This window comes from Chrysemys picta, chromosome 1 (assembly GCF_011386835.1).
Source record: "Chrysemys picta bellii isolate R12L10 chromosome 1, ASM1138683v2, whole genome shotgun sequence".
Lineage (NCBI taxonomy): Eukaryota > Metazoa > Chordata > Testudines > Emydidae > Chrysemys > Chrysemys picta.
Window position 1 is genome coordinate 215,035,679 of NC_088791.1, and position 25,168 is coordinate 215,060,846.

General features: G+C 45.5%; 2 protein-coding genes across 13 annotated transcripts in view; both read right to left on the bottom strand.

Moving 5' to 3' along the window:
- The window catches only part of CNKSR2 (connector enhancer of kinase suppressor of Ras 2), a 366,844-nt gene that overhangs the window by 321,929 nt on the left and 19,747 nt on the right, over positions 1-25,168 (bottom strand). The window lies entirely within an intron of this gene.
- Positions 3,911-7,922, bottom strand: LOC135983942 (myb/SANT-like DNA-binding domain-containing protein 2). Its single transcript, XM_065597791.1, has 2 exons — positions 5,442-7,922; positions 3,911-4,498 (listed from the first exon to the last, which is right to left on the bottom strand). Exons 1-2 carry the CDS (start codon positions 5,995-5,997, stop codon positions 4,317-4,319), a joined length of 738 nt encoding a protein of 245 aa, XP_065453863.1. The 5' UTR covers positions 5,998-7,922; the 3' UTR covers positions 3,911-4,316.

Sequence of the window (25,168 nt, forward strand, 5' to 3'; positions counted from 1 at the left end):
CAATTACAACACAGAATACAAAGTGTACAATACTCACTTTATATTGTTATTACAAATATTTGCGCTGTAAAAAAGATTTAAAAAATAGTATTTTTCAATTTACTTCATACAAGTACTGTAGTACAATCTCTATCGTGAAAGTGCAACTTACAAATGTAGAATTTTTTTTACATAACTGCACTCAAAAACAAAACAATGCAAAACTTTAGAACCTACAAGTCCACTCAGTCCTACTTCTTGTTCAGCCAATCACTAAGACAAACAAATTTGTTTACATTTATGGGAGATAATGCAGCCCACTTCTTATTTACAATGTCACCTGAAAGTGAGAACAGGAGTTCACATGGCACTGTTGTAGCCGGCGTTGCAAGGTATTTACATGCCAGATATGCTAAACATTCAATTAATTTCAATTAATTTTTTAATCATTTGACAGCCCTAAAAATTACTATTTTACATAAAAATTTAAACTTCTTCAGAAATGGATGGCTGACATCCCCATCATTCATCAGGGAAAGCTTTCCACTATCACTGGTGAATAGATTTTACAAAGGCAATCCCAGAATAAGCTATGGATATTGTAAACCAACCTTTGATGGGAAAAAAAGAGCATTTTGAGAAGCCCTTACTTGATTTAAATGTTACTACCTACTAAGTGTCCTAATTTCAATGACACCTTACTGAATCACTTCATTTTTGCATATATGGTCTGATTTGTGTCTAATGTAGTCATAGAACCAAAGTGACATAACCATATTTTAGTGTTGCACCCATCTTCTCTGACACAACTTGACACTTTAGTCATATGTTAAACTCTGAAGCATATGTTCGATAATAAACCATTAAACACTTGCCAAGAAGCTAAGGATTGCCTCTTGAATAAGCATTGCTAAATTGCAAGCCATAATTTAATACTTGTCTGTTATGATGGTGACCCAATGTTTAATGGAGCTTAATGCTCTTCTGATGCTAGTGATTAAATTATTGCGCAGTAGCCCAGTTTCATAATCACAATTTGCAAGGAGACAAGACAGATATCCAGACACTGTCTTCACTCATGTCAGTGAATCATTTCACTAGCAGGAAAAGGTTCTTAATTTAAGTTATATTTAAGATACACTGAGTGCATCATTCATTGGAATTGTTTTGGTGTTTTAAGCCAGCTATCTTATTATGAAAAAGCAAAGCACAGATTATTCCTGAACGTAAAGCGGGAGGGGCAGTGGGTGGTGAAGGGGTGGGGGAATGGGTAAGGGCACTGACCCAGCATGTGCAATGACTTCATAACATGCATAGTACTGCCCAGGAAATTTAATGTTCCAGCCAACAAGTGTCTCTTATTCATTTTCCTCCACTAGGTTGTTTAATGGTTTGGTTACTGCCTAGATGCAGCTGTGCAAACAATCTTTCAATGTCTGGCCAGCCATCATTGGGTTTTACTCCAAAGCGTCTCTCTCTTTTTCAATTAGGATGAGGAAGGCTAATAAGCAAATCAAGATTTGAAAACAGGATTACAGGTTTCTCAGGGTATGTCTACACTACGAAATTAGGTCGAATTTATAGAAGCCGGTTTTATAGATATCGGTTTTATACAGTCGATTGTGTGTGTCCCCACATAAAATGCTCTAAGTGCATGAAGCCAGCGGACTGCGTCCATAGTACCGAGGCTAGCATCGACTTCTGGAGCGTTGCACTGTGTGTAGCTATCCCACAGTTCCCGCAGTCTCCGCTGCCCATTGGAATTCTGGGTTGAGATCCCAATGCCTGATGATGCAAAACAGTGTCGCAGTGGGTTCTGGGTACATGCCGTCAGGCCCCTCCCCCTGCGTCAGAGCAACGGCAGACAATCGATTCGCGCCTTTTTACCTGGGTTACCTGTGCAGACAACATACCACGGCAAGCATGGAGCCCGCTCAGCTCAGCTCACCGTCACCATATGTCATCTGGGTATCGGCAGATGTGGTACTGCATTGCTACACAGCAGCAGCCTCTTGCCTTTTGGCAGTAGATGGTGTACTAAGACTGATATCCGTCGTCGTCGTATTCCAGTTCAATCAGAGGCACCTGGGCAGACATGCTTTGTCTCCTGGAGACTCAGTCCTGCCGGCAGTCCGATTGAACCGTCTTGACGATGATGGCTAGCAGTCGTACTACAGTATCTTCTGCCAAGCACCCAGAAGATGCCGAGGGCTATCAATCATGCTGCACCATCTGCTGCCAGCTTAAGATATAAAAAATAGATGTATTCATTTGCTTCCCCCTCCCTCCGTGAAATCAAAGGCCTGCTAAACCCAGGGTTTTGAGTTCAATCTTTGGGGGGGCCATTCTGTGTGACAGTTGTTTGTGTTTCTCCCTGATGCACAGCCACCTTTGTTGATTTTAATTCCCTATACCTGTATGCCATGCCGTCAGTCGCCCCTCTCTCCCTCCGTCAGTTTCGCGCCTTTTTTCAGACCAGACGCCATAGCACTGGGATCATGGAGCCCGCTCAGATCACTGCGGCAATTATGAGCACTATGAACACCATGCGCATTGTCCTGGAGTATATGCAGAGCCAGGACATGCCAAAGCAAAACCAGGACCAGCCGATGAGGCGATTGCAGCGCGGCGACGAGAGTGATGAGGAAATTGACATGGACACAGCCCTCACACAAGGTACAGGCCCTAGCAATGTGCAAATCATGGTGTTACTGGGACAGGTTCATCCCGTGGAACGCCAATTCTGGGCACGGGAAACAAGCACAGACTGGTGGGACCGCATCGTGTTGCAGGTCTGGGATGATTCCCAGTGGCTGCGAAACTTTTGCATGCGTAAGGGCACTTTCATGGAACTTTGTGACTTGCTTTCCCCTGCCCTGAAGTGCCAGAATACCAGGATGAGAGCAGTCCTCACAGCTGAGAAGCGAGTGGCGATAGCCCTGTGGAAGCTTGCAACGCCAGACAGCTACCGGTCAGTCGGGAATCAATTTGGAGTGGGCAAATCTACTGTGGGGGCTGCTGTGATACAAGTTGCCAGGGCAATCAAAGACCTGCTGATATCAAGGGTAGTGACTCTGGGAAACGTGCAGGCCATAGTGGATGGCTTTGCTGCAATGGGATTCCCAAACTGTGGTGGGGCGATAGATGGAACCCATATCCCTATCTTGGCACCGGACCACCAAGCCACCGAGTACATAAACCGCAAGGGGTACTTTTCAATGCTGCTGCAAGCCCTGGTGGATCACAAGGGACGTTTCACCAACATCAACGTGGGATGGCCGGGAAAGGTACATGATGCTCGCATCTTCAGGCACTCTGGTATGTTTCGAAAGCTGGAGGAAGGGACTTCCTTCCTGGACCAGAAAATAACCGTTGGGGATGTTGAAATGCCTATCGTGATCCTTGGGGACCCAGCCTACCCCTTAATGCCATGGCTCATGAAGCCGTACACAGGCAGCCTGGACAGTAGTCAGAACCTGTTCAACTATAGGCTGAGCAAGTGCTGAATGGTGGTGGAATGTGCATTTGGACGTTTAAAAGCGCGCTGGCGCAGCTTACTGACTCGCTCAGACCTCAGCGAAAAGAATATCCCCATTGTTATTGCTTCTTGCTGTGCGCTCCACAATATCTGTGAGAGTAAGGGGGAGACATTTATGGTGGGGTGGGAGGTTGAGGCAAATCACCTGGCCGCTGATTATGCGCAGCCAGACACCAGGGCGGTTAGAAGAGTACAGCAGGGCGCGCTGTGCATCAGAGAAGCTTTGAAAACGAGTTTTGTGACTGGCCAGGCTATGCTGTGAAACTTCTGTTTGCTTCTCCTTGATGAACCCTCCGCCCCCCCACCCGGTTCACTCTACTTCCCTGTAAACCAACCACCCCACCCTCCCCTCCCGCCTTCGAGCATCACTTGCAGAGGCAATAAAGTCATTGTTACTTCACATTCATGCATTCTTTATTAATTCATCACACAACTAGGGGGATAATTGCCAAGGTAGCCCGAGAGGAGTGGGGGAGGAGGGAAGGAAAAGGACACACTGCAGTTTAAAACTTTAAAACTTATTGAAGGCCAGCCTTCCGATGCTCGGGCAATCATTTGGGGTGGAGTGACTGGGTGGCCAGAGGCCCCCCCACCGTGTTCTTGGGCATCTGGGTGAGGAGGCAATGGGAATTGGGGAGGAGGGCTGTTGGTTACACAGGGGCTGTAGCGGCGGTCTCTGCTCCTGCTGCCTTTCCTGCAGCTCAACCATACGCTGGAGCATATCAGTTTGATGCTCCAGCAGCCGGAGCATCGACTCTTGCCGTCTGTCTGCAAGCTGATGCCACCTATCATCTTCAGCTCACCACCTCTCCTCTCGTTCATATTGTGCTTTTCTGTAGTCTGACATTGACTGCCTCCACGCATTCTGCTGTGCTCTTTCAGCGTGGGAGGACATCTGGAGCTCCGTGAACATATCATCCCGAGTCCGCCATTTTCTCCTTCTAATCTTTGCTAGCCTCTGCGAAGGAGAAACATTTGCAGCTGATGGAGGATAAGGGAGAGGTGGTTAAAAAAGACACATTTTAGAGAACAATGGGTACATTCTTTCACGTTAAATTTTGCTGTTCACATTACACAGCACATGTGCTTTTGTTACAAGGTCGCATTTTTCCTCTTATATTGAGGGCCTGCCGGTTTGCTGTGAGAGATCACTCACGCAGTGCCAGGCAACAGAATTTGGCTTGCAGGCAGCCATGGTAAGCCACAGTCTTTTGGCTTTTTTAACCCTCATAATATGTGGGAATGGTTTCAAACAGTAGCGCCCTCATTTCCCATACCAAGGACCCATTGGGTTGGCCATTTAAAATGGGCTTGCAATGTAAAAGGAGGGGCTGGGGTTTCTGGGTTAACATGCAGCACAAACCCAATTTACCCCCCCCCCCCCAACACACACACACACCCAATTCTCTGGGATGATCCCTTCACCCCGCCCCCCCGCACCGCGTGGCTAACAGCGGGGAACATTTCTGTTCAGCCGAGCAGGAACGGGCACCTCTGAATGCCCCCTTAATAAAATCACCCCATTTCAACCAGGTGACCCTGAATGATATCACTCTCTTGAGGATAACAAAGAGAGATAAGGAATGGATGTTGTCTGCATGACAGCAAACACCGGGACCATACCCTGCCATGCTTTGTTATGCAATGATTCCAGACTACGTGCTACTGGCCTGGTGTGGTAAAGTGTCCTACCATGGCAGACGGGATAAGGCAGCCCGCCCCAGAAACCTTTTGCAAAGGCTTTGGGAGTACATGAAGGAGAGCTTTCTGGAGATGTCCCTGGAGGATTTCCGCTCCATCCCCATACAGGTTAACAGACTTTTCCAGTAGCTGTACTGGCCGCGATTGCCAGGGCAAATTAATCATTAATCATTAAACACGCTTGCTTTTAAACCATGTGTAATATTTACAAAGGTACACTCACCAGAGGTCCCTTGTGTGCCCTCAGGATCTGGGAGCACGCCTTGGGTGAGTTCGGGGGTTACTGGTTCCAGGTCCAGAGTGATAAACGTATCCTGGCTGTTGGGGAAACCGGTTTCTCCGCTTCCTTGCTGTGAGCTATCTTCATTGTCTTCATCATCATCATCTTCCGCATACCCCGAACCCGCTTCCCTGTTGCGTGTTTCTCCATTGACGGAGTCAAAGCACATGGTTGGGGTAGTGGTGGCTGCACCCCCTAGAATGGCATGCAGCTCCGCGTAGAAGCGGCATGTTTGCGGCTCTGCCCCAGACCTTCTGTTTGCCTCTCTGGCTTTGTGGTAGGCTTGCCTTAGCTCCTTAATTTTCATGCGGCACTGCTGTGCGTCCTTGTTATGGCCTCTGTCCTTCATGGCCTTTGAGACCTTTTCTAAAATTTTGCCATTTTGTTTACTGCTACGGAGTTCAGCTAGCACTGATTCGTCTCCCCATATGGCGAGCAGAACCCGTACCTCCCGTTCTGTCCATGCTGGAGCTCTTTTGCGATCCTGGGATTCCATCATGGTTACCTGTGCTGATGAGCTCTGCGTGATCACCTGTGATCTCCACGCTGGGCAAACAGGAAATGAAATTCAAAAGTTCGCAGGGCTTTTCCTGTCTACCTGGTCAGTGCATCTGAGTTGAGAGTGCTGTCCAGAGCGGTCACAATGAAGCACTGTGGGATAGCTCCCGGAGGCCAATAACGTCGAATTCCGTCCACACTACCCCAAATCCGACTCGCAAAGGCCGATTTTAGCGCTAATCCCCTCATCGGAGGTGGAGTAAAGAAACCGGTTTAAAGGGCCCTTTAAGTCGAAAGAAAGGGCTTCGTCGTGTGGACGTGTCCAGGCTTAATTCGATTTAACCCTGTTAAAGTCGACCTAAACTCGTAGTGTAGACCAGGGCTCAGACCAACAGAATTAAATATGCAGACACTAGCAGATTTTGAAAGCATCTTATAAAGTAAATTGGTGAATAATAATCTATTTTACATTTAAGGTCAATGAGCAGGCAACTGAACAACAATATTTTCAAAATAATCTGAAAAAGATTTACTCTTCCCATCTTGTGTAATATTATAGGTTCAAATTTTCAAGAATGTACTACAGAAATTACTACGTTTTCATCAAATGCTTGGGAAACAGTACTAACCAGCATTTCCATTTTGAGATACATGGAGATAATATTATTGCTTCTCTCAGTGAATCAGTTGCTCACAGCAGCCTTAAACAGTGCAAAATTGCATATGGGCTCCTTCTTCAGAATAGCACTATCATACTATGAACAGAAGGTAAGTATCTCGCACCAAGTAAAGAACAATAGAGAATACACCTTGAAATGTAAAAGTAACAACATAAATGTACTTCTGCTTGAATAGTACTTGCACAATTAGTGACCACGCAAGAATGTATGACCTTCATAGAAAAAGAGTGAAGGGCAAATTAAATGCAAGACACTAGCATTAATTCAATATTTAAGCTGAAAAAAAAAAAATCACCCTCCTCCCCCAAACAAACACAAAATCCCTTCACAAATCTGGAAATTTCCCCATATTAAAATTTCTCTTGTAAACGTAAGTCAACCAGGTTGCACATCCAAAATATAGGTCCCAGTCCTACAAATACACATGAGTTTAACTTTAAGTATATGAGAGACAAGGTTGGTGAAGTAGTATCTTTTACTGGACCTACTTCTGTGGGGAGAGAGACAAGCTTACGAGCCACACATAGCTCTTCTTCAGCTCTGGGAAAGGAACTCCCAGCAAAACGCAAGGTGGAACAGATTGTTTAGCATAGCTAGTTATCCCATATTGTAAGGGACCATTCATAGTAGACTGGCCTGTTAATATCTCTGAAGACATAGGACAAAAGGAGAAGATTAGTGGATTACAGATTGTTGTAGTAAACCATAAATTTAGTGTCTCTGTTCAGTCTGTGATTTTTGGTGTCTGGCAGAGTAATGAATTTAAGCTGCCAGGCTTGTCTTTTGAAAGTGTGGTGTAGATTTCCTTTAAGGATGAAAACCGAGAGGTCAGATATAGACTCACCGCTTTGTTAAAAGTATTCACCCACACAATAGGGTGTTCTTCTCTATTATCATTTGCCTATGTGAGTTGATTTGAGAGTGTAGTGATTGTCTGGTTTCACCCACATAATTGTTGTTGGAGCATTTAGTGCACAGGATGAGGTATACCACGTTGTTGTGATAGGCATGTGTAGGATCCAGGGATCTTGAAAGGTGTATTGTGGGGAGTATTGATCTTTGCAATAGTGGAGATAGATGCAAAACCTGCAGATGTGTTGTTATGGCAGGGTTTGTTGCTGCTTTGGAGTTGGCGTGTCCTGGTCTGTGGGGAGCTTGCTTCTGATTATGTGCTTGGAGAGGTTGGGGGAGTTGTCTGATGGCCAGAAGTGGGGTTCAGGAAAGAATTATTTCAGAATGGGGCCCGCGGAGTTATTTTCTGCGGCCCACGAGCTCCTCGCGCCCCCCCCCTACCTACAGCGGCTCTGGCCCGACGCGCACCGGGGGCAGGGCAGGCTCCCTGCCTGCCTGCTTGCCTGCCCTGCCCCCGCGCCTCTCCAGGAATCGGCCGGAACCTGGGGAAGGAGGGGCGCAGGGGTGTGTGTGGCTGTTGCTTCAGGCACTGCCCCCAGCAGCTCCCATTGGCCGCGGTTTCCCTTCCCGGCCAATGGGAGCTGCTGGGGGTGGTACCTTAAGCAACAGCTACACACACCCCTGCGCCCCTCCTTCCCCAGGTTCCGGCTGCTTCCCGGAGCGGCGTGGGGGCACGGCAGACACGCAGGGAGCCTACCCTGCCCCCGGTGTGTGTCGGGCTGGAGCCCACCCCTCGAACCCCTCCTGCACCCCGACCCCCTGCTGCACCCTGCACCCCTCCTGCACCCCAACCCACTGCCCTGAGCTCCCTGCTGCACCCCTCCTGCACCCTGACCCCGTGCTGCACCCCGCACCCCTCCTGCACCCCAACCCACTGCCCTAAGCCCCCTGCTGCACCCCGACCACCTGCCCTGAGCCCCCTGCTGCACCCCAACCCCTTGCCCTGAGCCCCCTGCTGCACCCCTCCTGCACCTCAACCCCCTGCCCTGAGACTCCTGCCGCACCCTGCACCCTGAATCCCTGCCCTGAACCCCCTGCTGTACCCCGCACCCCTCCTGCACCCCAACCTCCTGCCCTGAGCCCCTTGACCCCCTGCCGCACCCCTCACCCCAACTCCCTGCCCTGAGCCCCCGCCACACCCCACACCCTTCCTGCTCTCCCTGGGGGCAGGGAGAGGACGGAGTTGGGGTGGGGATTTCAGGGAAGGGGTTGGAATGGAGGCAGGGAAGGGGTGGGAAGAGGCCGGGCAGGGGCAGAGGGGTGGAGTGGGGGCGGGGCCGAGGGCGGCGGGGGGGAGGTGTCAGTAAATGCGGCTCTCAGGCCAATGTACTAGTCCTCATGTGGCCCTCGTGGTCATTTGAGTTTGAGACCCCTGGTCTAGAGATGAAAATATCATCGATGTATCTCAGGTATATCATTGGTTCTGTGGTGCATTTGTCCAGAAATTCTTCTGCAAGGTGGCCCGTGAAAAGGTTGGTATATTGGAGAGCCATCCTAGTATCCATGGCTCTTCCCTTGGTTTTGACAACAAGCATGTTGTTGTTCAATGTAAAACTGTTATGGGTGAGGATGAAATGAATGAGTTTGGCGATGTGTTTGGGGTGGCTGAGAGTTGTCCATTGTCTTGTAAATATTTGAGGCAGGCAGCTATCCCATCATTGTGAGGGATGTTGATGCAGGGAGGGAGGTGACATCCATGGTGGCAAGGATGATGTTCTAAGGGAAGTTATTAATATTGTGGAGTTCGCAGAGAACGTCAGTTTTATCCTGAAAGAAGCTGGCCCTTTGTGTGGTGAGTGGTTTGAAGATGGTTTCTGTGAGCCCAGTATTCCTTCAGTAAGAGTGCCATGGCCAGAGATGATGGGTCTGCCTGTGTTCCCTTGCTTGCGTATCTTGAGAAGCATGTAGAAGGCTCCTGGGGTGGGTTCGTGGGGGATGAGTTTGTAGATTCTCTTGGAGGACAGGCAGGCAGGAAGCCTGCCTCTGCACCCTGGCTGCGCCGCTGACTGGGAGCTGCTGGAGGTAAGCCCGCGCCCCAATCCCCTGCCCCAGCCCTGAGACCCCCCCCCAAACCCAGAAGCCCTTTCTGCACCCCAAACTCCTCATCTCCGGCCCCACTCCAGAGCCTGCACTCCCGCCCCAAAGCCCTGACCTCCTACCGCACCCCAATCCCCTGCCCCAGCCCAGAGTCCCTTCCCACACCCTGAACCCCTCATTCCTGGCCGCACCCTGCAGCACCCTGCCCCATCCCTGAACCCTCCCCCCAAGCCCGGAGCACCTCCCACACCCCAAACTCCTCATCCCCAGCTCTGTTGTGTCACGGGCATCAACAATTTTCTTCAACTGGGTCCCCAGAAAAAAAGTTTGAAAACCACTGCTTTATAGTAAGTGGTGTCAGGGAGCTGTAGGTTGGCCTCATTAACATAGTCATTGTGGTTGAGGACCACAATGGCTGTGTACTACTTTGTCTACAGGTTTGATCACTATTTGGTGATTAGATTTCAAGGACTGTATGGCTGTCCTCTCGGAGGTAAAGAGATTATGGTGGATGTCATGATTGTTGAGGATTTCGCAGTCAATTCAATACTCCATTAAAGTCACTGGGACTACTCATGTACTTAAAGTTATAGAATCATTGAACTGGAAGGGACCTTGAGAGTCATCTAGTCCAGTCCCCTGCATTCAAAGCAGAACTAAGCATTATCTAGACCAGGGGTCGGCAACATTTGGCATGCGGCTCGCCAGGGTAAGCACCCTGGCGGGTTGGGCCAGTTTATTTACTTGCTGACACGGCAGGTTCGGCCGATCACGGCCCCCACTGGCCGCGGTTCGCCGTCCCGGACCAATGGGGGCAGCGGGAAGCTGCGGCCAGCACATCCTGCGCCGCTTCCCGCCACCCCCATTGGCCCGGGATGGCGAACTGCGGCCAGTGGGGGCCGTGATCGGCCGAACCTGCCGCATCAGCAGGTAAATAAACTGGCCCGGCCTGCCAGGGTGCTTACCCTGGCGAGCCGCGTGCCAAACGTTGCCGACCCCTGATCTAGACCATCCCTGACAGGTGTTTGTCCAACCTGTTCTTAAAAATCCCAAATGATTGAGATTCCACAACCTCCCTAGGCAATTTATTTCAGTGCTTAACCACTCTGACAATTAGGAAGTTTTGCATGTGTGTGTTTGCATAATCAAGGCCATTGGATGACCACCATCTGCATTGCACAAAAAAACAACAAGATTGCCATCCTTTTAGCAATCTGAGTAGCCAATGATTTAATAAGCCTATTATCTCAGAATATTCCCAGATTCACACCAGAAAAGGTCTGAGATGCAACCACCACATCACAATTGAGGAAGCTTATATTTCTGTTACCTGCACTTTTCTCATGTCCTCTAATTAGAAAATTTCAGTCTTTTGGCTCATCAGTCCCTCATGACCACTTATTTCACTATAATTATGGGAGGAAAAACACTGCATTCATATAATTGAGAAATCATTAAAAACATTTATACCTTGTTTACCTTTTAATTACCGTAGTACCTTTTTAAAGTCTCAAAAACAGTATCAAACAAAAATTGTGGAAATATTCAGTTATTTATTTCTTTTAACACACACACACACACACACACACACAAACCAAATATTAGCCAACATCAAAAAAGTACTAACGTTTAACAGGATGCATCCACAAATAATTCCAGAACAGTTATAAAATCCATGTAATATAGTGTAAATGATGTTCTCTAAATTCTCACCTTATGTTAGCCAGCAAACACTTAAGCATGTGCGTAAGTTTACTCACATGTTTTTGAATGTGGGTCTATATTTACAAGAGTTTCTACTTTTGTACTTGTAAAAAATTCACCCTGAAAATACACCAAACTGGTCAGTGTCATGAAAATAAAGGTGTTACCTTGGAATTAAATATGGCATTTACAGGAAATAAAGTTCTGCACAGTGATAGAAAACCTAAACTACTACCAACAATAATAGATTTTAGGCCCCAATCACGCAATGAATTCTGAAGATGCAGACCGTCTGAGTGGTGCTCATTGCACGGTCAGGGCCTTAGGCATCTGTAGATTTCAAAGCACTTTACAAAGAGCAATCTATGTTTTCAGAATTCCGTAGGGTGCAGATCATGAGGGCATGTAGCTATTTTTTGTTCTCTTAAAATTTATTCCATTTTGTAAAAAACAAAAATAAAATAAATTAGCAACCTAAAACCTGACACTCATCATTAAGCATTCTCTAAACATTATTAAGGAAATCTAGGCCAACATAATATAGGAATCACAGAATCCAGGGATGGTTTTACTTGATCAGGTTTTCAGTTACTCCTTAATGAAAACATTGCCATTCAGCATACAGTAAAAAGCAGGCATTTATAGGGAATTAAATTCATTCTCCTGCATTTCAGCTTTCACCAAGCTCCATGATTGCTACATTCATCATTCTGGGACCTATTTTCCTCAGTCATCTTCAGCATAACTTATTTCCATTTGTTGCCTAGCATTCCACAGGTAAGGGAATCTCTTCTTCCCCAACTATGCTGCCATGAGATTTGTATCTCTCTATCACTATTAGGGGAGCTGGCAGCAATTCCTATACTTGGGTTGCCTAGCTTTCCCTTATAAAAAGATTTATACAACCACTGTTCGCAGCAGGCCTTTGGTATTTGGCAGGGGGAACAGCACAGGGTTAGGGAAACACCTTTTTGTTGTCCTGTGAAATTCCATTTAGCTTTTACAGAGATATAAACTGTTAAAAATTGCTTTTTGCCAACTTCACGTACATGGGTATTTTTAAAAGTATCATCAATAAAAATTAAGATGATTTTGACAAAACTTCAATTTTGTGCTGCTGTGTATGTTCAGAGTAGGTCTGGATTTAGGAGTAGGTTCTTTAATTACAGATGTATGTGGGAGTTGATAGTTTTATTTTACAACTATTTGGAAGGCAGTTGTACGGGTAGGTTAAAATGAGGAAAAACTGTACTTTACAACTTTGCAGTGCTCTGAAGATTAGAAAACGTCCTTTGATTTATAATTTAATGTTCCCTTTATTGTAAGCTGTGTAGTTGCACATTTCTAAGTGTTTTGAGGATTTCATGTGAATTATGAAGGAGAAGCAAACCAATGTAAGTGTTACTCTTAGAAGACTAGTGTTGTATCAGCCTTTTAACATTTCATTAAATAGTAGACCCTTCATTTTAAGAAAAAATTATCCTTTTGTTTCGAATGCTAAAAATACTGAAAGACTTAAAGCCAAATGAGAGGATCCAGTTTCCAGATTGTAAATTTTTAAAAACCCTAAATGCACAGAAATATTTTATTAATGGTTTCAGTTGTTAGGCAATTAAAAATAAGTTTACAGAGGCGAATGACACTCAGTTTACCAGTAGTCAAAACATTTCACATGGTAAACAGCAAGATGTATGTGACACTGGTAGACTAGATGCCAACTCATGCCAATGCCCCTGGCCTCACTGAACACTGACAAATGCGTAGCTGGAAACCTGTCTTGCTGATCTGTGTGTTAGCATTACCAAAATAATAATTAGATGTTAAATTGATAAGAATGTGTTTAGTATTTTATAAAATGTTTGTAGGATGCCACGTCTTGTTCTCATTCAGCTATACCCATGTTATAATGTAAAGCAAACTTTTGCATTGTATATAATCCTGTAACTAAGTAACCCATCAAACGAGAAAGAAGCCTTGAGTAATGCAAATGATGGTCTCTTACAAGAATATATTCAATTCTGTTAATTAAACACAAATGAGCCCTTGTACGAAATCAAGGATCAAAGATTTCCTCCCCACTCTATGAAGAAGGGGCCTGTGTGGGAACTGTTGCTGTCAGTTTGGTTTCTGGGAGAAGAAGCTATAAGTATGAACACAAGGAAAAATTCTTCATCTCTGGACTGTTTGGATTCTAACAGGCAGAATAACCAAATGAAAAGACTGAGATCCCCAGAGTTACTTTGGGTATCCCTAGAAGACTTTTGAGAAACTGCCAGAATACTAGATCTCTGCTACCTTTTGAAAGTATGGACCATGACTCACCTGCACATATATTTTTACCTGCTTTAACCTCTCAATAAACTCTCATTCTTTTTTCTTAGCTAATAAACCGTTAATTTACTATAGAATTGAGATCTAGGATGTAAGGCAACCTGGGTAAATGACTGGTCTCTTGGGACTGCTTGCAACCTGAATATTTTGTGATTTTTGGTGTAAGTGACTACTTATCAGAGAAACCAGCTTGCTTGGGTGGCAAGATAGACAGAAGTGTCTAAGGGGGCTGTCTCTGACTCCATTAGAAGACTATTGTAGTGCTTTGGGAGTTCACATTTGGTACTAGGTTGGTGAAATCTAATTATAGAACATACGACTGGTTGGGGCATCTGACCCGATTTTGACAGTCGGCCCTGAAACAGGCACTCATGGTCGTGAGCCAGTCTAGACAGTGTGACAATGTATTTTAAATTTTAATTACAATTGGTATTTTTTAACCTGACACCACTGGCTGCCATTCTGTTAAGAAAGGGCATCATGATTGAACATGTTTCAAGCATCTTTTACTAAACTCACCTTAAATGTTAATATTTAAAGTTGAGTGTTCAAAGATTATGTTAAAAAAACAACCATTATAGACCTTCCTTTGATTATATTGTTGACCAATATACTACCTGCTTTAGTTTTGTTTTAACAGTCAGAACTGTACTGTAACTTGTAGCTCAACATTGAACCTAGATATTAGCTTGTTTTATAATACACGGAAAGGACTTCAATGTGTTTAGACTCACACATACGTCCAGTAGGGGTTTTTTGACTGCCCATGTTACATATCATCTCACACTACAGTAAGATGACAGCCACTAGGTTAAGAAATGCAAACTGTAATTAAAATACTAATGTTAAAAAAAACCACACACCTCACCTTATACAGTTTAATCAATCTAAAAAGGGCTTCTTTACTTTGAGAGTATACTACATGCTTTGTGGTTGCAAGCCCTCTGCAGCTCAAGCAGATTCACTCTCAGTGAGCACATCAACATTCCACTAATGGGAGGCATACTAGGAGATGTTTGGCCTAACTCTTGTGTACAGCCATAATGTATATACAGCAACTTTTGGGGGATGTATGTGGATGCACAAATGGCACCTCTGCCCTCCTACTTTTGAGCCTACTTAGTTCTGGGCTGGTTGCCACGATGAACCAAAACAGCAACTAGAGAAGCACCTTCTATGCCCCCTTTACCAAAAACAGAAAGGAGGTGATGAATGAGCCTCTCTGCTAGCTCTCCACCAGCAGAGGATTCCCCTACAATGGGGTGACCATCCCCAAACAAGTTATACTGCCTTTACAGGTAAAACTGCCAGCAAGACTGTATAAATCAGACACAAGATCTAATTTCATAGCCTTTGGCATATGGTAAATGTGCTTCATAGTCATTTTCTGTTGTAAATAATGTTTATTTAAGTATGAATGTTTAGTGTTTGTCACAGAGTGGACTGGGACCTTTAAGAAGGAAATGCTGCAGCTCACCTGTGTCCCAGTAACAGGCTTGATGGGGCTGCATAAGAAGACAGGTGTTTCCCATAAAGAGCCAGAGGAAGCAATAAATGGAAGCTCTGGCAGACAAGAGCTGGAGTGAGTAGAAGACTACGACTGGGAGAAGGGTTGGGGCCTGGAAGGCAGAGCCAAAAGGATGACCTTCAGCTAGGGATACTGGCAGAGAATAAAGAAACTATGACCTAGCTCGTGAAGGAGGGCTGTAGCCCCCTACCTCAGGGCAGAGAGACACTTACCTAATGCAGCATCAGGACAGCCAATATATGTCAAGACTAAATAAATTAGACCCCAGAAGAGGAGTTGTTTTAATTACCTTTGGTCTGTGATCTTGAGATTTGAAGGGAAATTGAAGCAGGGTGCTGCAGAGGGACCTCTGGCACCAACGGGCACTCAGACAGCTGGCCCTGTTACATACAATATTATAAAAATGGTGCATAGTACATTGAGAACATTTTGCATTATTTATTCATTTTAATTAGTATGTTAAAATTTTTGCACCACACTTTCTATAGAACTTGAAATTTATTCTTATTAATTATTTTGTGTGAGCTTCACAGTAGAATATACAGATTTTCCTTGGTCTCAAACTATACAATGACTTCACTTCAAAATTCCTTTTAAAATGTTTTCTGAGTCTGCCAGTAAATGCTTTGACCGAGAAAATGTTCCTTTTAAGAGCTGTACCAATCCTCAGAAATAAAAGCTGAAACTGAGAAGGCTGCTGTTACAGAAATATCAAAGTTCACTAAACGCTTACTAGAGAGTGTTCTAAAGGGTTCCATTCCACATTTTGTATTATTCTTTGGCATACACACACACCAGATAGACTCAAAGGATCCATTAGTTAAGTTTTTCTTTAAAAATATCTTTAGTTATATATGTAAAAAGCAACAGAGAGTCCTGTGGCACCTTTAAGACTAACAGATGTATTGGAGCATAAGCTTTAGTGGGTGAATGCCCACTTCGTCGGATGCATCTGTTAGTCTTAAAGGTGCCACAGGACTCTCTGTTGCTTTTTACAGATCCAGACTAACACGGCTACCCCTCTGATACTTAGGTCTGGTCTACACTATGAGTTTAATTCGAATTTAGCAGTGTTAAATCGAATTAACCCTGCACCCATCCACACAATGAAGCCATTTATTTAAAAAAAAGGGCTCTTAAAATCGATTTCTGTACTCCTCCCCGACGAGCGGAGTAGCGCCAAAATCGATATTGTCATTTTGAATTAGGGTTAATGTGGCCGCAATTCGATGGTATTGGCCTCTGGGAGCTATCCCACAGTGCACCATTGTGACCGCTCGGGACAGCAATCTGAACTCGGATGCACTGGCCAGGTAGACAGGAAAAGCGCCGCGAACATTTGAATTTCATTTCCTGTTTGCCCAGCACAGGAGAGCATAGGTGACCACAGAGAGATCATCAGCACAGATAACCATGCAGGCCGATAATCGAAAAAGAGCACCAGCATGGACCGTACGGGAGGTACTGGATCTGATCGCTATATGGGGAGAGGATTCAGTGCTAGCAGAACTTCGTTCGAAAAGACGAAATGCCAAAACTTTTGAAAAAATCTCCAAGGGCATGATGGAGAGAGGCCACAATAGGGACTCAGAGCAGTGCCGCGTGAAAGTCAAGGAGCTCAGACAAGCCTATCAGAAAACAAAGGAGGCAAACGGTCGCTCCGGGTCAGAGCCGCGGACATGCCGCTTCTACGACGAGCTGCATGCAGTTCTAGGGGGGGCCGCCACCACTACCCTACCTCTGACCATGGATTCCGAGGCGGGGGTAATCTCATCAGCCACACCTGAGGATTCTGCGGATGGGGAAGGAGGAAGAGGAGGAGGAGGACGAGCTTGCAGAGAGCACCCAGCACTCCGTTCTCCCCAACAGCCAGGATCTTTTTCTCAGCCTGACTGAAGTACCCTCCCAAGCCAGTACCCAAGACCATGACCCCATGGAAGGGACCCCAGGTGAGTTTACCTTTTAAAATATAAAACATGGTTTAAAAGAAAGCGTTTTTTAATGATTAATTTGCCCTGAGGACTTGGGATGCATTCGCAGCCGGTACAGCTACTGGAAAAGTCTGTTAACGTGTCTGGGGATGGAGCGGAAATCCTCCAGGGACATCTCCATGAAGCTCTCCTGGAGGTACTCCAAAAGCCTTTGCAGGAGGTTACTGGGCAGTGCAGCCTTATTCCGTCCTCCATGGTAGGACACTTGACCACGCCATGCTAGTAGCAAGTAATCTGGTATCATTGCATGAAAAAGCCTGGCAGCGTATGGTCCCGGTGTTTGCTGGCATTCAAGCAACATCTGTTCTTTATCTCACTGTGTAATCCTCAGGAGAGTGATATCACTCATGGTAACCTGGTTGAAATACGGGAATTTAATTAAGGGGACAGAGGTGGCCGTTCCTACTGGGCTGTTTGCCTGTGGCTGAAAAGAAATCCTTCCCTGCAGTTAGCCAAGCGCGGGGATGGGGGGGAATTGGCGCTGAGCTTTTTGCCTTTGGCTAGCAGGGATCTTCCCTGATACCAGCCACGCGGTGCGGGGAGGGATAAAGCGATCATCCCAGAGAATTGGATGGGGGGGGGGTTAGTTTGTTTTCTGCTGCTGAAGGTTAACAGGAAAACCGCAGCACTCAACGGGCTTTGCTTGGTATGTGGGAAAGGAGGGCGCAGAAGCCGAAAGACAATGGTTTACCATGGCTGCATGCAAGCTGAATTCTGTTGCCCGGACCTGCGTCTGTGATCTCTAACACCAAAGCCACAGGCACTCAATATTAAGATGGAAAATGCGACCTTTTACTGAAATCACATGTGCTATGTAATGTGAATAGTGTTGTTCACCATGAAAGAGTATAAGCAGTGTTCTGTAAAATGTATCATTTTAAAAACTTCTCTCCTTTTTTTCGTCCCTCCAGCAGCTGCAAATTTTTCAAGCCTCCCTCCTCCGCCCCAAAGACTATCTCAGATAAGGCGACAGAGAAAGAGGTCGCGAGACGAGATGTTCTCAGAAATAATGGAATGCACCCGCAATGAAAGAGCTCATTTGAATGAGTGGAAGGACACGGTATCTAAATACAGGAAAGATGCCAGTGAACGTGAGGTCATGAGGGACGCTCGAGATGAGAGGTGGCAGGCTGCAATGCTGGGGCTGCTGCGTGATCAAACGGACATGCTCCGGCGTCTGGTGGAGCTTCAGGAATGGCAGCAGGATAACAGATTGCCACTGCAGCCGCTGTATAACCTCCCTCCCCCCCACCATGTTCCATATCCTCCTCACCCAGACGTGTAAGAACGCGGGCGGGGGGGGGGGAGAGGCTCCGTGCACCCTCCCACTCCACCCCAGTGGACAGCCCAACCAAAAGGCTGTCATTATATTGAATTTTTTCAGTGACCTTTTACTTCCCTCCTATCCTCCTCCCTAACCTCACCCAGGTTACCTTGTCGGTTCTCTCCCTATGTTTATAATCAATTAATAAAGAATATATGATTTTTAAATGATAGGGACTTTATTTCCTTTAAAAGCAAGCTGTGATTTAAGGGGAGAGGGTGGGTTTGCTTACAGGTAATGAGTCAATCAAGGGGGCGGGTTTTCAACAAACAGAACTTTCACACCATAGCCTGGCCAGTCATGAAACTGGTTTTCAAAGCTTCTCTGATGCGCAGCGCTTCCTGGTGTGATCTTCTAATAGCCCTGATGTCTGGCTGCGCATAATCAGCAGCCAGGCGATTTGCCTCAGCCTCCCACCCCGCCATAAAGGTCTCCCCCTTACTCTCACAGAGAGTGTGGAGCACACAGCAAGCAGCAATAACAATGGGGATATTGGTTTGGCTGAGGTCTGACCGAGTCAGTAACGAGCGCCAGTGACCTTTTAAACGGCCAAATGCACATTCTACCACCATTCTGCACTTGCTCAGCCTGTAGTTAAACAGCTCCTGACTCCTGTCCAGGCTGCCTGTATATGGCTTCATGAGCCATGGCATTAAGGGGTAGGCTGGATCCCCAAAGATGACTATAGGCATTTCACAACATCCCCAGTGGTTATTTTCTGGTCCGGGAAGTAAGTCCCTTGCTATAGCCGTTTAAACAGATTAGTGTTCCTGAAGACGCGAGCGTCATGAACCCTTCCCAGCCAGCCCACGTTGATGTTGGTGAAACGTCCCTTGTGATCCACAAGTGCTTGCAGCACCATTGAAAAGTACCCCTTGTGGTTTATGTACTGGGTACCCTGGTGCTCCGTGCCAAGATAGGGATATGGGTTCCATCTATCGCCCCACCACAGTTAGGGAATCCGATTGCAGCAAAACCAGCCACTATGACCTGCACATTTCCCAGAGTCACTACCTTTTGTAGCAGTAGCTCAGTGATTGCTTTGGCTACTTGCATCACAGCAGCCCCCACAGTAGATTTGCCCACTCCAAATTGATTCCCGACTGACTGGTAGCTGTCTGGCGTTGCAAGCTTCCACAGGGCTATCGCCACTTGCTTCTCAACTGTCAGGGCTGCTCTCATCTTGGTATTCTGGCGCTTCAGGGCAGGGGAAAGCAAGTCACAAAGTTCCAAGAAAGTGCCCTTACACATGTGAAAGTTTCGCAGCCACTGGTAATCATCCCACACCTGCAACACTATGCGGTCCCACCAGTCTGTGCTTGTTTCCCAGGCCCAGAATCGGCATTCCACGGCTATAACCTGCCCCATTAATAGCATGATCTCCAAAGCACCGGGGCCCGCGGTTTGATAGAATTCCATGTCCATGTCCTCATCACTATCGCTGCCGCGCTGCCGTAGCCTACTCCTCGCCGCCTGGTTTTGCAGGTTCTGGTTCAGCATAAACTGCACGATAACGCGCGAGGTGTTTACAATGTTCATGACTGCTGTCTTGAGCTGAGCGGGCTCCATGCTTGCCGTGGTATGGCATCTGCACTGTTCACCCAGGAAAAAGACGCGAAACGGTTGACTGCCGTTGCTTCCCTGGAGAGGGGGGAGAATTATCCAGAACCACCCGCGACAATGTTTTTGGCCCCCTCAGGCATTGGGATCTCAACCCAGAATTCCAATGGGCGGAGGAGACTGCGGGACCTATGGGATAGCTATGGGATAGCTACCCACAGTGCAACGCTCCGGAAATAGACGCTAGCCCCGGTACATGGATGCACACTGCCGAATTAATGTGCTTAGTGTGGCCGCACACATTCGACTTTATACAATCTGTTTCCAAAAGTCGAATTATATAAATTCGGATTAATCCCGTAGTGTAGACATACCCACAGTTATATATGGTTATGCTCAAAGGTATTGGTAACTGCTTGCATCCCAAACTTCTTTGAGATTGGGTGTGAATGCATCCTTCAATTATCATAAATGTCAGTATAAATTAATTAGAAGCCCCTCAACTATGACAAAAGGGGATTGTGAACCCGCCCAGGAGTTTGGACTGAGTAGACAGAGGGTTTTGCAGCATGGGGGGGAACGGGGGGGCGCATGTATATACAACCCAACACAGAGACAAAATCTGGGAGAGACACAGAAACAGGCAGGCAGCCAGAAGGAGCAGCTGAACGCATGATGTTTGACCCTGAAAAAGGGTTTTGGCTCATGAGTGCAGGCCAAAAAAGAGTGTTCTTGGTGCTGTGAGCAAAAGAACCTGTTTCCTGCTATATGTATTCAGAGACACAGGAGTTTGTACATTACATGCACATAAACGGCAAAGAAAATACCAGACTCCATCAATTTCTACTTCCAACTGGAACGTCCCCACGACCCCAAATTTTGACTTCACTCAGGTCAAAAAGGGGCAATATTATAAAAACTTCATAAAACTCATGTTTTCAAGCTCTGTGCACTCTGCAGCAAAAAAGATATAAATTCAGTAGCTAGAAGCCCCATCTCTCCTCCAGATGAGTGTGGTGCATCATATTAAGTTCTGAGGGACACATACATTTTTATTATAGCTTTACATGATTTCTGAAACAGGTTTATGTTTCATCAGTACAAATTTGTCTCCATGAACAAACATTAAATCAGAACCCAATGGATCTACTCCAATTTATATCAAGTGACGATATCTTATATCTAGTGGTACTCCATGACTATCAATTGTTCACAAAGCTCATCTATGGGGGGAAAACACTTATTACTCTTACTGTCTCTTCCTCCCTCTATTGATTTCACCCATCTGTTATGTACTGCCTTAATCAAGATCATAAGGGACTATCTTTTACAACATATCCATATGACACATAACACAGTGGGGTCCCAAAGTGTACATCCAGAATACATTAATTATGAATAAGTGTTTTCTCTCATATTAAACCCAGGATAACTAAGCAGGTGGCAAGTTTCCATGACTTCTTCTTTGCCAAGAAATGTGCACACCTTTTATTTTTGTTACCCATCCTCCCCCATTTATCACCCCAGCTGCATGTTTGTCTCATCTATCTTTTCTGTCTTGTCTTTTAGACTGCAAGCTCTTTAAGCCAGAGACACTTGTTATAACGTTCATACAGTACTTCACACAATGGAGCCTCAACATATTTTATCTTCGTACACTAAGATTATTTATTAAATATAAATACTAATAAACTCAATAGGAGCTTCAGTGTTAGAATATTTATCAATTCGTTTTACTCAAATTTTCTGTTTTCAGCATGTTGCAGATTTGTGTCTCTACACGTAAGAGTACAGCAAGAAGTTGTCAGGGGAGAGCTGGAGATTTTGACAGCTGGGCAGAAAGAAGTATGGGGGTTTTGGTGCTCAAGCCACAATTGCAGCTTTTGGTACTGGAGAAGGAATATGCCTCCAGTTCCCCTTTCAGTTGGGACCACAGGAGAAAGGGGTTTGAGATTTATCTGGGAGGAAGAATGAAGCCTGATCTTCTGATTACCTGTACCAGCAACTTTTGACAGCAATCAACCATCTCACTGTTTTCACGGTCCAGGCACAATAAATAAGCATGTTGATGTTTTGGCTAAACATTAATATTTTATATTCCAATAGTGTTCAAAGATCCCATCCAGAATTATCAGGGCCATAGTGCTAAGCACTTAACATACACATAAAACAGTTTCTGTCTCAAACAGCAGCAAAGTAGTTAATGCTGACATTTTAACTGATCATCAAGTTTCAAATGTAATCTCTCATTGAGGTAAATGTGCCCAGTTCTCAACTTTACTTTTTACTAATTTCAGGCTGTTTGGAGATTCAAGTAGACTAAGCCAACCAAGCATAAACCAATACAATCTTCACAAGCATAAGGGAAAGAATGTTTGGGTGGGATTTTCTGAAAACGCTTAGCACTGGCCTAACTCTCCTCTCACTGATGTTAATGGGAAAAAAATTAATTGACTTCACTAAATGCATACTTAGGTCAATGCTGAGTGCTTTTTAAAACTCCCATTCCTACATATTTTAGAGGAATATTGGATTTTGCAATAGCATTCTGGATTCTGGGCCAACTTCAGTAGAAAGCATGAGGTCCTGATCAGGGTACTATAAATGAAAAGGGGAAAATGGCACCTGGAAATATAAAGATAAGAGTACATTATAGCTCGTTGACATTTTTCAAACAAATATGTGCCAGATAAAATATGGGGTTCACCAAAACATCAAAGTTGTTCCACAGGAAGATGTCAATGTCAACAAAATGTTCTAATTAGTCCATTCAACATTTTGACATTTCCCTTCCATCAAATATGTATATGGCTACCCTTCATTCTGACAGCCAGGTAGCCTCTTCTAGTGATGAACAGTGTTATCTGGAGTGCCAAGGCTCCAGATGAGTTGTAAGAAGGAAAAGTGCCCTGCCAGTGCTCAAGCCTCTCCAGTGCACACTTAAATCAGTTCTGAATAATAAAAGTGCAACAAGTAAAGTGGTGGCTGGAACAGCATAATAACTTAAAACAATTCAAAAGGGCTGCACCTGACATGGAGCACTTGGGAAAGAACAGTTTTGCCTCTTCACTAAAAAAACATTTTTCCAGTCTGACAGCTTTTAGAAATGTTGCTAGTTAAGGCACATTGTGCATTATAATTATCTTTATTTAAAGAAATTCCTAGGTTTAAATGTATCAAACTAAAATTTCCCTCAACTTAGCCTTGCCATAAGGCGGAGCCACTTATGCATGTGGAACTAATGGTCTCTTATAACAAAGAACACTGAAAATGCTCTCTATTATTATTACTGGCTTTTGTATTTTCAAATGTATAAAATGTTTTAATGCCTTATTATTTCTTAGTTTATACAAATTCGGTACAGTGGAGTCCAATTAAACTAACATCAACAAGAAATAAATCTGCCAAGGAGAATATAATTTTTGCATACCAAACAAGATATATGTAGAATAATATAATGGAGATTTTTTAATTAGATAGCCATATAAAGAACTTATTAGAAAAGCTTCTTTTGAAAAAAAAGGAAGGTAGGCAATTAGGAACACTTTCAGTGCATCTAAAGATGATAATCTTTTATATACAAAGTTTTAGAGCAGAGAACTCTGAGCATTTTCTTTCAGCATAATACAAAATGAGGAATTCACTTCGCCCATCACGAGAATGCTGCAATTCTGGGGTGAAATACATAGCAACCCTACATGAGAGGATATGAGAAACACATTATGTATAAAGGGAAATATTCAGTAGCAAAAAGTACAGTATTACCCAAATTGGAGTTTGTTTAAAACACCAGGTCTAACACCCTTACTCTTCCAAAAGGAGTTACAGCAGGGATTGGCAACCTATGGCACGCAGCCCGCCAGGGTAAGCCCCCTGGCGGGCTGGGCCTGTTTGTTTACCTGCCGCGTCCACATGTTCGGCTGATTGCGGCTCCCACTGGCTGCGGTTCGCCGCTCCAGGCCAATGTGGGCTGTGGGAAACAGCAGCCAGCACATCCCACATTGGTCTGGAGCGGTGAACCACGGCCAGTGGGAGCCACGATAGGCCGAACCTGCGGACGCAGCAGGTAAACAAACCAGCCTGGCCCGCCAGGGCGCTTACCCTCACGGGCCGCGGGCCAAAGGTTGCCGATCCCTGAGTTACAGGGTCTTTAATATCCAAGAGTAATTAGGACCTAAATTGTATGTGAGCAAAAAAATGGTACCTCCAGTGGTACTGTACTCCATAGCAATATACATTGGCGAAAGTCACACCTATACCACTATCTCAGGCAGCATTTGGATGTTCCTTGGAAATCTACCACATGACTGAAGAGATTATAAAGCAATTTCTGTTTTCCAAAACAGTTTAGTTTTTTAATGTATTGAAATATTTGTTCCTTAGCAATGTCTAAATCTCTCTGTCATATCTACTGGGGGAATTCTGCAACACTGCATGGGCACAGAATTCAGATCCCGCTGCAGATTTATTTGCTTCCCTGCAGAAAATGACGGGGAAGCAAAGGGAAGCCACAAAAGCAGTCATGTGCCCACGTGGTTTCTGGTGCCCAGAGCAGTAGGCCTGGGGACACCCATGGATGTAGTTTGGGGGGAGCATTGCTCCCCAAACACAGGCAAGGCACGGGGGGCATGCACCTCTGCCCCCCATTTCTGCAAGTGCAGAGCTGTCCAGCTGAAAGATGATTTAGCTCCTACTGCTGACTCTGCAGCTGGATGCTGCCTTCTGGGTCCTAGTGTTGGTCATGCTTCCCTTCTGTGTGCTGGGAGCCTTCCTGTTTTCTGTACAAGGGTGAGTGCCCGTGGTAGGGCGGGGCAGGAGAAATGGGGCAAGGGGGAGGGAAGAGGCAGTGGGGAAGGAAGGTGGAGAAGGGCACGGAACAGTGGGGAGAAGAAAGGGGAGGGGAGAGGACAGGAGACAGTGAGGAGGGGAAGTGGTATGGGATTGGGAAGAGGCAGTGGGAAAGGAGAATAGGATGCGGAAGGGGGATGGAGAGAAAGGTAGGGAAGGGGGAGCCCAGCATGCGGCATCTTCTCAGCAGCATCTGGGACTCCCCCATTAAGCAGGCCCATCAACCCCCTCCCCCAAAATGAGCCCTCTCCCCATAC